At 33.0% G+C, this 13263-nt stretch overlaps 2 protein-coding genes across 2 annotated transcripts; both read left to right on the top strand.

Moving 5' to 3' along the window:
- Positions 1-1673: 1673 nt before the first annotated feature.
- On the top strand, positions 1674-6669 carry LOC114296689 (HVA22-like protein a). Its single transcript, XM_028241016.2, has 5 exons — positions 1674-2016; positions 2135-2161; positions 2466-2588; positions 5951-6191; positions 6338-6669. The coding sequence occupies exons 1-5, from the start codon at positions 1955-1957 to the stop codon at positions 6401-6403; spliced, it is 519 nt and encodes a 172-aa protein (XP_028096817.2). The 5' UTR covers positions 1674-1954; the 3' UTR covers positions 6404-6669.
- Positions 6670-8211: 1542 nt separating this feature from the next.
- LOC114296679 (small ribosomal subunit protein uS4y) lies at positions 8212-11347 on the top strand. The gene is made up of 3 exons (XM_028241007.2): positions 8212-8399; positions 9462-9843; positions 10974-11347. The coding sequence occupies exons 1-3, from the start codon at positions 8372-8374 to the stop codon at positions 11155-11157; spliced, it is 594 nt and encodes a 197-aa protein (XP_028096808.1). The 5' UTR covers positions 8212-8371; the 3' UTR covers positions 11158-11347.
- The last annotated feature ends 1916 nt before the right edge of the window (positions 11348-13263 follow it).

Raw genomic sequence — 13263 nt, 5'->3', positions numbered from 1 at the left:
GGAAAGTGGTGCGATGTGGTCAGAGAAAATTATAAATACCAGAGAAACTTAGACAGGGGCAAGAGTGTAATAGACATTGCAGAGAAAAATACATATTCCAGAGAAATTTACAAAGCAGAGAAATTTATAGACAAAATCACAGAAACATGTTCAAGAATAAGATCAAAATTCAGAGAAATAACTTTTTCTCAAAGTACACATGGCAGAGAAAATTCAAAGAAGAAACATTCATTCCAGTCCATAATATTAAAATTCCAGAGAAAATTAAAAATGACAAAGACACACAAGGGAGGAAAGTGATGTGATGTGGTTAGAGAAAATTATAAATACCAGAGAAACTTAAGACAGGCAAGAAAGCAATAGACATTCTAGATTAAGATAGACATTCCAATTAAAAATACATATTACAGAGAATTTTACGGAGCAGGAAAATTTATAGACAAAATTACAGAAACATGTTCAAGAATAAGATAAAAACACAGAAAATTGTTTTTGTGAAAATAAACATGCTAGAGAAAATTGAAAGAAGAAACGTACATTAATAAAAAATCAGAGAAATTCAAATGTTAGAGAAATTTACAGATAAAATTACACAAACATGTTGAAGAATAAGTTCAAAACACACAGAAATAACTTTTTCCAAATTCAGGTAGCTTTTTATTACGAAATTGAAATCCTAATTTATGGAAGGTTATTATAAAATGCTATTAACTGTGTTTCTAGAGAAAATCTAGTTGTATTGTAGAAAAACTGACCAGAGTTAGGATGAAACTTGAATAACGAGCTGATATGGCCCGAGATGAAGATGCGACGTGACGAAGATGGACTGAGATGATGATGAGCAGTGAAAACGAAGCTTTAACCTAGGTCAGAGAAATTTGTGAGGAAGGAATGGGAATGATTTTTGGAGAAGATAACGAAGCTCTAATGTCGATGGTGCAGATGATGTTGAAACCCTAATTCTGCTGTTCTCCTGTTCGTGAAGATGCTGGATGTTTGTAATGTAACTCAGACGTCGGAATCAGTTTGTTTCTGTGTTGATTTTGGCAAGGGTATTTTGGTCCACAAAATAATTAAAAACGTGCGCCAAGTTGTTTCAGGGACCTAATGCATGACTATCTTTTTGGGTGTCCTTTATCCTCTAAATTGTTATTATTAGGGACCTTAAAAAAAATTCTCCTAAAACAAAACTCAATTAAGAAATTATGTTTAAAACTCATAACCAAGCACATAACTCGAAACTTTATACTACTTTCACAACTCTACACTCAAATCGTAACTAAATACATAAAAAAAAAAATTAAAATATTTAAAAATATTTTTATAAAATAGAGTTTGAATTTATTTTTATAAAATATTTTAAAATTTAAAAAACTAAAATCGTAATATTTAAAAATATTCAAAAAATAAAAAAAATGTAATATATTTAAATATTAAAATATTTAAAATCTTAACAATATTAAAATATTTTTAAAATATTAAAATATTGATTTGAATTGAGTTTTAAATTATGTGTTTGGTTATAAATTTTAAAAAGTAATGATTATGTTTTTATTGAATTTTAAAAAATAAATATAAAATTATGATTTGAAAGTTCAAAACAAATATCACACTCAAATCAATAAGTAAAATTATAATTGGAAAGAATTAGCAAACGGAGCCTAACTTTTTAGTTTATTTTCCCAAATTGCTCCTTTTCTCACCGACAATTGACTAATTAATCAGAGTTTCCCACTACCCATCTCCGCGTTTTCTTCTTCTGTACATTTGTTCGCTTCCCTTCTTCACTCTCTCTCTGTCTCTATCTATCTATCTATCTCAATAAACAATTCTCTGAACTGAACCACTCCACAACTAACTTACAAAAACCCTTTGAATAGTTTCCATCATCTTCAGATCAGAGCAGAGCACCCAACGATACAAAGAAATCTGTGTGTGAAGTACTAAAGAGAAAATGGGATCTGGAACTGGCAACTTCCTCAAGGTTGTTGCTAACAACTTCGACGTTCTCGCCGGGTATTTTCTTCTATTCTCTTCTTTTCTCTTCTCTTTACCCATTTCTAGATTGCTAACTACAAATCAAACCCCCACCCTTCTGATCTCACTCTTATATTCCTTGTGTTTTATTTCTCAGGCCTGTCGTCAGTCTTGTTTATCCACTGTAAGTACCCTTCTGCCCTCTCTCTCTCTCTCTCTCTAAATTGTGATTGAGTTGCATTTTTATTTGTACAAATTGTTGGGTTTTGTTTGTGCGAATTGGTTAACCAATTCGCACAAACAAAACCCAACAATTTGTACAAACAAAACCCAACAATTTGTAGAACAAACCCAACAAATTTGCGGGTGAAATGTGAATAAAATATATACATTTTACCTAATTTTACACATTTTTTCCCTTTCCCTTTCGAAATTCCTAACCAAACACAGCACTAGTGTAGTCTGAGTTTTCCATGGGAATTTGACAGGTACGCCTCAATTAGGACTATTGAGACCAAATCTCCTGAAGATGATAGGCAATGGCTTACTTATTGGATCCTCTATTCTATGATCACTCTCTTCGAGCTTACCTTTGCCAAACTCATTGAATGGTAACTTTCTTCTTTGTTTCTGTGTGTGTGTGTGTGTGTTTTCTTTTATGGGTTATTATCAATTTGCTGCACTTTTTCTTCTATCTTTTATTTCATTGAAATTAAATTATGTGATGGTACAACTTTGTTATTGTCTTCTTCTTTTTTTCTTTGTTACATAGTTTTTATTTTCACTCGATTTTTATAAAGTTCAATGAGTTAAAACTGTTTTTTTCTGCTGATCATCTATATGGGGTTGGTTACCAACCGGAATCATAGTAATGCAATGTGGGGAGCTAGTTTACCTTTAGGTGTTAGTTGCGTGACATATCCTACCACTATCTAAGCATGAGGAGCCAGGTAGGAGCTATGTAATTGATTCATGGAGTGGGAGCGAATGCAATGACATTCTTTGTGAAAATACATCAGATGGAGTGGGGGCATCCCTTGCAGGGAAAGGGGGAAAAAAATGTGTAGCCTGCCAAAATAGTTAGGAATTAAGGTCTTAAGTTGAGAGTTATCACGCTTCCAGTGGATGTATAACGAACATTGTGGCGATCCAACTTATAGTCCTTAGAGTTTAAACACCTTTTATCGATTTACTACCACTGTGTTTGGATCATGGATTTGGATAGAGATTTGGAAATGGAAAGAGAAAAGGTAGGTGAAATGCAAATGAAATATAACTACATTTTATCCATATTTTCCCTTTCTCTTTTCCCTTCCAAATACTTATCCAAATCCATGATCCAAAGACAACCTAAGAGTAATGACATAAAAGCAAAAAAAGTTACATAATTTGTATATAGAATCATGTGGATGCATTGGAATTTATCATGTAAAAATAGAGTACCCACTAAAATGTTATTTAACTAGTGAAATGCCACATCTACATCATTTTGGTGAAAAAATTTGTATAAAAATTTAGTAAGAATCTAAGAAGCACGGACACAACAATTTTAAAAAAATGCAGGACACGACATGTGGAGAACACGCACAAAATATATAATTTTATATATTTATTATATGTCATATGTATGAATATATCATTCTAAGACAATAAATGAATACAATATAATACTAATTTCTATGAATTGACATTAAGTTTCTTTTATCAACGTATTCTAAGTTATTTTTTTCAAATTTATAATTAGTTTCGTGTGTGTTTAAGCATTGGACACGTGTGTTTAAGCAATGACACGTATGTCCTCCAAGTGTTCAAAAAGTGTCCGAGTTTAAATTCTTTTTTAAAAAATAAGACATGTTTGAATGAGTGTCGTACATGTGTTAGGAAAGTGTCCGTCGGACACGACACCCACACGCCACTTTTTCAGAAGTATCCATGCATCTCGGGTAAGAATAATATGTTTTTCCCTTGCAAAATTCTAGAGCACACAACCTGGCAGTTGAATTCCAAAGTCCATGTTGATCTCCTCACCAATGAATACTTCATTCTTTTGCAACTACTGCCACAAATGCAACATTAAGCAACCATACCACCATTAGTAGCGCTTTATTAAATGTCCATATTTGTTATGATAAACTTAATGAATCTCTGTAAAGCTAGCAGTTGGCACTTGCACCATTTGTACAAGCTAAGGTTTTCTTTGCGACAACTTGAATCATTTAGGGTTCGTCTGGACAGGGATTTGAGGAGAGCTTTGGAAAGGGAAAGGAAAAGGAAAAAAGCGAACAAAATTTAGCTTGAATTTCATTTACGTTTCCCTTTCTATTTCCTTTCCCTGCATAAATCCCTCCTTAAATGCTTGATCCAAACATAGCCTTAAAGTTTGTAGGGCAAACTTCACTTTATCCCCCTATGGTTTGGGCCGAGTGCGGTTTACCCCCCTGATATTCGGATATCACCCCATAATCTCCTGTGGTTGATGGACTAAAATGCATAGTTATCTTTTCTGTCTATAATAACAGAATGTGAAAGCCACGTGCCTCTATAGAGAGTGAGTCCGTTTTTATGACGAAAATACCCTTTCTATCTCTTCAAATTTACAAAAGATGCCATTCTATTTCAACTTTCTTTTTCTTAACCACCTCTCTCTCTCTCTCTCTCTCTCTCCTCCCCTCGAACAACCACCCATATCTATCACACCATCACCGCAACCCCTCCCCTCACACGTCATCCTTAAACCTCCTCCCACATCAAATTGATTCATCCCCAAAATTATATTTTACACACACACACACACACACACACACACACACACACATGTACAGTGCAGATGAGATTGCATATGTATAAATCATCTTTCATCGTTTTTTTTTTTCTTCTCCTTCTTGGGTAGAGGTTTATAGATCTGGATATTGATGGCATTGTTTATAACTTCTGAATCAAACTTTATATATATACATATGCATATATATACAAACCAATCAAGCTTTTTTTTAGTTTTATAATTTCTGAATCGAACTTTTTATATATATATGCATATTATATATATATATATACAACCCAATCAAACTTTTTCTTGATTCCATTTTGGTTCGAATATGAGGCAAATACAACTAAAAAGTGTTTGTATAATTTCTCAAGTAATAATTAGATTGTCCTATATATATATATATATATGCATATTATTGGATATTATATTATTAAATTTAATGGGACAATCCTAATTCTTTGAACCCTTCTTTAGCTTTGATTCAAAAAGTAGAGAATTTAGAAAAGGTTTGTGATTATTATGGGTTTTAATGAAGGTATTGAAGAAGATGAAGATGAAGATAAAGATGAGATTGTATATGTATATATATGTATATGTATGTACACATATAAAGTTTGAAATGAAGAGAGAGAGAGAGAAGAAGAAGAAGATGAAGATGGAGAGAGAAAGAACTGGGTTTCCCCTGAAATAATATATGTATGAGGGTATAATTGTTAATTTACAATTTCTGTTAACAGAAGTTAGTGTGCGTTTTAGTCCATCAACCATATGAGGGTTATGTGGTGATATCCGAATGTGAAGAAGTAAACCGCACCCGGCCCAAACCATAGGGGGTAAAGTGAAGCTTGCCCAAGTTTGTATAACAATAGTAGGGAATGCAGCTAAAGTATAAAATATCCTTTTTAACCTTTAAAACTACCCATCCTTGTACCGACACATTTCTTGTACACATTGTCAAACAGAAATTACTCGGGCAATCAAATTTGTGTTTGGTATATAGATTATTTCAATCTCTTGTACTCCTTCCTTTTTTGACTAAGGTTTCGTTATGCTGACTTGGTATAAAATCAATTTAGATGTAAAATTGGCATCTTTTGGCTTTCTTTGTTGATCATCATTTTGTAGTCTTTTACCAGCTTCATATACTTGCAATGTCCTGTGGATCACATTGAATTTTATTGCCTCTACTTTCTTATCTTATGGCAGGATCCCGATTTGGTCGTATGCGAAGCTGATTCTAACATGCTGGTTGGTCATACCGTACTTCAGTGGTGCATCATATGTTTATGAGCATTATATCAGGCCTTTCTACCTTAATCCACAGAATGTTAACATTTGGTATATCCCAAAGAAGGACATCTTCAGTAAGAAGGATGACATTATAACTGCTGCTGAGAAATACATAGCAGAAAATGGCCCAGATGCATTCGAGGATATCATCAGCAAGGTTTGCCCAATCACCATAATATTTTCCTTCCAAAATTTTACCCGTCTAATCACTGGATTTATGTGAGTTGTTTGTGTATGCAACTCAAATATAACTTCATGGTTTCTCATTAGACCGGGTTCATATTGTTTCTCTTGCACTGCCAGGCTGATAGGGAAGCGAAGTCCAGGAGTAGCAGTTTCATGTTTTTTGATGAGGATCACAGGTACTGAGCCGTTGCACCATGTTCTTACTGCTGACCAGTTTGGTTGAAGGAAACACCTTTCAACTGTTGTTATGATCATCCATGTGGTGGATACTTTATTTTGTTTCATGTTGTTTCAGAAACTACTTGTCTTCTTGTGTGATAGTATGTAATTATTGTCACTAGTTGCTTTTCGCCTTCTTATGAATAGACTCTTCTATTAGCTAGTCAAGTACAAAGCACTAGTTCAAAAATTCATAAAAAAAAAAAAAAAAAAAAAAAGGGTTCAAAGCATTAGTTAACTTCTTGACCTTGTTGTACCACTTCTGTTTCGAGGTATGTGCACTATGAAGTTCTCTCTCTCTCTCTCTCTCTCTTTTGAGTTTGATCAACAATTCGTAGTCATTTTAATTTGTTTTTCCCTTCACTTTCTGGATTCTAGTTGTGTCAAAATTAAAGATTTAAAGGGTTGTTTGAGATGATCTAAAAGTGTACTTTTTGTCTTTTTACGAAAAGATGTGCAGAAAAGTAGAGAGGTGTTGTGATGGAAAAAAGATAAAAAGATATATTATTTTAAGGATGCCAAACTTGGCCTTAAAATCAAATCAACAATTGACATTAAGTTGTCAGGTTGGCAATTTTTAATTTTTGTTAAAATGTTACTGTAAGTTATTACATCATTTTTTTTTATTTTTTTATATATATTTTTTCATAAAAAGTTAAGAAATTACTAAAATAATCTGTTTCTAAACATGGCTGGTGTATTATCTGTTTTTGGTGATAAAACAATTTCCTTAATGAGTTTCGAAGTTGTAGGTGATAATCAAATTTCTAACAATGTTTCAAATATTAAGGATGAAATGTAATTATCAATGTGCCTCTTGCAGCCATCAACCAATTCAGTTTGTTATTATTTAAGCTATCATTGTGAAAATTTGGTTAGAGTTCAACTTTTAAGCTCTCTAACACTCTTACTTTCCTGTCAAATTATAACATTGGTAAATCTTATAATAAATTTGATATAAAATTTGACAATTGTCAAAATTTGGTAAGAAAATAACATTATCTTCATTTTGGCTTTACTTTGTCAGTGGTGTTACATGTATCAATTAGTATATCAACATATGTTATGATATTATTACTTCAAAATTATGAGCCCTACTCATTATACGAATTACAAAGATTCAATACTTCTAAAATTTTTTCATATCTTCTCTTAGTACATCAATTGATATACCAATTAATGCGTATAGTTTTATTCTTACTTTTTCTTTTATTTTGGCTTGTTTCTTTATTTTATTTATTTTCATTGGTTAGGAGATGGGGATAGAAGAAGGAAATCTAAAGATTTTAATCAACTGATGCTCAACTCGAATAACCTCTCAAGATCTAGTTTTCACTACAAATTTAATTGTGATGAAAGATTTTCATTACATCACACGATCATATGATAATATGATTGAGAGTATCTCAATCCATCTAGTGCAACAATAGCCCTTACTCTTTTTTCAAGCACCCATATTGGGCATGAAGCCCAAAGAACTTTTTTGAAACCATGGACCTATTTGATATAATTTATTGTAAATTAAAAACTGATGATTAAAAAATAGAATTCGAAAGTAAAAGTCCCCTAGCTTCTAAGTAATCAGATTTTTTTTTAAAAGTTTGCTTAAGTTATTTATGCCTACTAAATTAAAAGTAAAAACTATACAAAATAGTGTGGCACAAAATTTCAAATTAAATTAAATTATAATCAATTCATTTAAGCTCAAACAAAAGAGTCCCAATGGCGACAACCCAAGAAAAAGGTTCAGGCCCAGAGTCCAAATAGGGCAGAAAATAGGCCAAACCCATACTAGTTTCACGAGCCTCTTTCTTTGGGCTTCACCCACTTAACTATGGTTAGGGTTTGGGGTTCACACACAGAAGCGCATATATACATTTTGCTTCGAATTCTGACCATTTGATTTTGATTCCTCAGAGGGAGAGAAGAGCAATGGTGCACGTCAACTTCTACCGAAACTGTAAGATCTACTTTTAAGCATCGATCCATTTATACATACACATATACATATAAATTGACATTGTAATCAATACAGGTTTTGTGTCCTTGTTTTTTGTTTCTCGATTTGTGAACAACCCTTTGATTGATCTGCTCGACATTGTAGTTTTCATGTATGAAGGAGTTGTAACAATGTACCTTTATGTTTATTTATTACGTTGTTTGATTGCTGAGGAACCCAATTTCATAGATAAGCAAATGACATGTTTAACGAGATTTATTTCGCTGAACTTTCGCGATTGCCCGGATGAGCCAATTTTTTATTTGAACTAAAAGCCAGAATTTGTTGCACTTTGATTTTCTAATAATCATTTTCTTTTGCTTCTCTTTTCTCGTCAACCAAACAGAATAGGACCATTTGTTTAATTGTTGATAAATAATAGGGAAAGAAATGGTGAATTATGGGAATTTATGTTTCCTTGATTGCTAATTGAGTGGAAACTCCCTCTGTTGTGTTATGCTTGTATTAGCCTAAAGGGGAGTTTTTGCCATGTTTGGTTTGTATCTGTGAAACAATTTTGCAAAAATAATTTTCCGGAAAGAGTTTGTAAAATTTGAAAATTTGTTTGGTGGTATATTTTGAAAATAGTTTTGGAGTTTGGGATGATTTAATTTAATTTTTTTTTTTTTTTTTTTTTCCATTTGTATTTGAATGGATGAGTGTGAGAGAAAAAGTGATTTTGGTTTTTTTTTCTTTTTTCAACCAAATAAATTTAAAATTTTTTTTTCTTAAAAATTGTTTCTCAAGAGACAAACCGAACAAGGGCTTGTTGTTTGAAAGATGATAAATTTAAACAATGTTTGGATCAAAGATTTGAGTAGGAATTTGTAAAGTGAAAGGGAATCTTAACAAAATTTAGCCTGTATTTTATTTTTCTTTCAACAAATCTCTTCTCAAGTCCCTGATCCAAACATGCCCTTAGATTTAAAATTAATTTGTTGTTCGAAACCGAAAGGAGAATAATTACTGATTGATTCATTGTTTGGTTTTTAATATTTATCCACCCATTTTGTATAATATTAGATGGAAAGACATTTAAGAAGCCTCGTCGTCCCTATGAGAAGGAGCGTTTGGATGCAGAGCTGAAGCTTGTGGGAGAGTATGGGCTTCGATGCAAGAGGGAGCTGTGGAGGGTTCAGTATGCTCTGAGCCGCATTCGTAATGCCGCGAGGATGCTTCTTACACTTGATGAGAAGAACCCCCGCCGAATTTTTGAGGGTGAGGCTCTTCTCCGAAGGATGAACCGCTATGGGCTTTTGGATGAAAGTCAGAATAAGCTTGATTATGTCTTGGCCTTGACTGTCGAGAACTTCCTTGAGCGTCGCCTCCAAACACTAGTGTTCAAGACGGGTATGGCAAAGTCCATCCACCATGCCAGAGTGCTCATCAGACAGAGGCATATCAGGTAAAGTTTTGATGCCATAAAAGGGCAAGGAAATGACTAATTTTTTTGTTATTATTTTTTTTGTGTTTCTTTGTTGGATTGATATATTTAGTTATCTGTTTTGTGATGATTTACTCATGATTTGAAAAGTTACATATTTAGCCATAATAACTAGCACAGCCTATTCCTTGGTAATTGGTATTGTTTATGCTCTACTCAAAATTTGCTATTTAGGCTTGAGGTCAATCTCAGGGAGTTATTGTTGCTACTGTGCCTCTAGGAATAATTTCTATACTGAACTTTAAATTGTCGCAAAATAGAAACATAATATAATGACTGCATAAACATGCGGCCAATCTTCTAGTTTTTGCCAAAAAAATGTTTAAGTAATTTCATGGGGTCGTAAATGTCTTCCGGGATTAATAGTGAACGCCAAATGTGGACTCAGTACAAGCCTACAAGCATTGCCAGATCTGCTTATTTGGTTTGTTGGATTCTTATGTAATTTTTGCGACCTTCCAAGACCCTAGGACTTCTTGAATGTGTTAAAAGTTTACCATGCTCCCTCTAACTTAATGTATGCATAGTTTTTAACTATTTCTAGTTGGTCTATACTGTGTCAATTGTGTTTCATTGGGCTTTGGACCTAGTGTTTCAGTTGTTTGAGGTTTTTGCTCTGGCCTCTGGAAGTGTGGATTCTAAAAATCAGTTACTTCTCATAACCAACTGCAAGTATGGATAAAAGCTGGAATTTTTCCGTTAGAAGCTTCTGTGAATAGCACATTTTCAGGGAACATTAGTAACCAAGGCAGGATAGAAAAATTAAAGTCCTCCACAAAAACCATGTCTGCATCACTAATGGCATAAGTCTTCTTGAAACTGCTGAAGAGTAAGGCCAATTTGTTTGTTTTCCTCTATGAAGCATCCTATGGGTAGCATTTTAAAATATGAATATTTTGGCTTTAACTTTGCCTGAGATTTGGGCATTGTGAAGATTGGTCAATCCCATCCAACAACTCAATCCCTGTTGGTAATAGTGTTAGTGTTCAATCCTTTTTAGATGATTATCTTTCTTTTCAAACTGTGGGGTATGTGTATTTTCTTGTAGACTAACTTGTTTTATAATATTGGGATTTTCTTATGTTGGGCAGGGTTGGAAGGCAGGTGGTGAACATCGCATCTTTCATGGTGAGAGTTGACTCTCAGAAGCACATTGATTTCTCACTGACAAGTCCTCTGGGAGGAGGGCGCCCTGGTAGGGTAAAGAGAAGGAACCAGAAGGCTGCTGCCAAGAAGGCTTCAGGTGGAGATGGAGATGAAGAGGATGAAGAATGAGCGCTGGTATCAACCTTTGCTTTTAGTAAATAATAGGGTGTGTTTAAACTTGTATTAGACACCAACCTATTTGAGAATAGTTTAATTTATATCACTGCATTATTGTTCCAGTTTCTGGACCCTCAAACTCTGGTTTTGGCCAAAGTTTTGCTTACATTTTGTTGTATGCAATGACTGGCGTTTTGACAAATTATTCTTTTAATGTCGTGAATTGTTATTTTCTTTTTGGTTATGGAGCAAATTGTGTGTACTTTTGTTTTTTTTTGGGGTATGGAACAAATTATGTGTTAGGGTCTGTTTGGATAAATAAGGATTTCAAATTAAGGAATTCTACATTAAGCATGCAAAAACAAGAACTTAAATTTAGATATGATAGTTTACTATGAATTTAAAGATTTGAGTTAAATAGTTATATCTATCATGAATAGTGCGGTAGGGTGTTTCCTAGGTAGAGTGTTTGGGTGTCGGGTGTTTCGTCTAAGGTTGTTTTCTTTATGTGGACAGCTGCTTTGGGGCGGAATCTCATGTTGGATAATTTGATAAACTTGATAAGGCATGGGCATATGTTAGTAAATCGATGTTGTATGTGTTGTGCTGATGCAGAATCGGTGGATCATTTGTTCCTGCATTGTCCAGTGGCTTCGCGACTGTGGGGTTTTATTTTTTTCACTCTTTGGGGTTGTTTGGATTCAACTAAAAGGGGTGTCAGCTATGCTTTGGGCTTGGTGGGGGTGCTCGGATTGGACATCGACGGCAGCAGGTGTGCCTATTGGTGCTGTTTTGCTTGACGCGGCTTGTTTGGTTGGAGCGAAATCGATGAACTTTTCAAGAGGTTTATCAAGGTGTTGTGTGGTTGGAGAATCGGCTTATTGTAGTTTCATATAATTGGTGGGAGGGAACAGTTGATACAGATTTGTTTGTTTTTTTAGATTTTCTAGATGGTATAATTGTGTAGTACTTGGGTTGGTTTTCCCTTGGGATACCTTTTTGTATTTGTTACATCATCTTTGATTAGGGGTGTGCATGGTGCAGTTCAGGCAGTTTGAGAGTAAAATTATAAACCGAATGACGGGTTAGCAGGTCGACAAATTGCAGTTTGGGTGATTTTTGGCGGATTGACAGATTGAAGAATATTCTAACTAATTATCATACATTTGCATAATATATAACACTAATTTGTATAATATTTTTTAAATATATAACACAAAGTAATTTTACATAATATGTTTCATATATATAACTACTAATTTGTAATAAATTTCATAACTTAAATCTCTTTCACACTCATTTTTACATTGATATTTCATTGAAAGTTAAAAAATATATATGTATTAATTATAGCGGAGTGGAGTGGTTCGGTTGGCAGATTATAAATTTTAAAGTTTAAACTGCGGTTAGCTGTTAGAGCAGTGCAGATTGATACAGATCAGTGCGGTTTTAGCGAATTGTGCAGTATTTTTCACAGTCCTAATCTTGATGCCTTTTTCTAATAAATTGTTTTATTTATCAAAAAATAAAAATAAAAAATAGTTATATCATGATAGATTTGAAATTACTATATAAAACTATGACATTTTGATTACATTGGTCTTTCAAAAATTAATAATTTTTTTAATATTAATCTTTGTTTAAAAAAAATTATAAATAAAATTTGCACCCATTGTTTAATCCACTAACTCAAGCAATTTAGGGGTTTTTAGTTTAAAGTTCACGATATTAAGATTTTATAAAATAAAAGACATGTAATATTTTCATAGTAATTGGAGTTTCTCAATATTTTTACAGATAAAGAAATTTCAGTAATTTCTCTAATAATATTATCGAGGGATTTTAATAAAAAAAAATATATTGAACATCACCTATTACTAAAAGTTGAGGAGGGATATTTTATTAATTTCCCCAACAATTTAATGAAAAATGAAATAATCCATATAGATTAAAAAAGAAAGGGGAAATAACCTGACAGTGAATGTCAGAAAAAATAATTACAAAAAAGTAAGGAATATTATAAATATTAATAATTAAAATTATAAATTTTTTCGTTCATATATAACTAATTTTCACGGATACCACCTGTGTGTAATTGTCCAAAATAAGAGAAGGCAA

The sequence above is a fragment of the Camellia sinensis genome, chromosome 15, assembly GCF_055761805.1.
Source record: "Camellia sinensis isolate YWXY chromosome 15, ASM5576180v1, whole genome shotgun sequence".
Lineage (NCBI taxonomy): Eukaryota > Viridiplantae > Streptophyta > Magnoliopsida > Ericales > Theaceae > Camellia > Camellia sinensis.
This window is presented reverse-complemented; position numbering and strand designations above follow the sequence as displayed.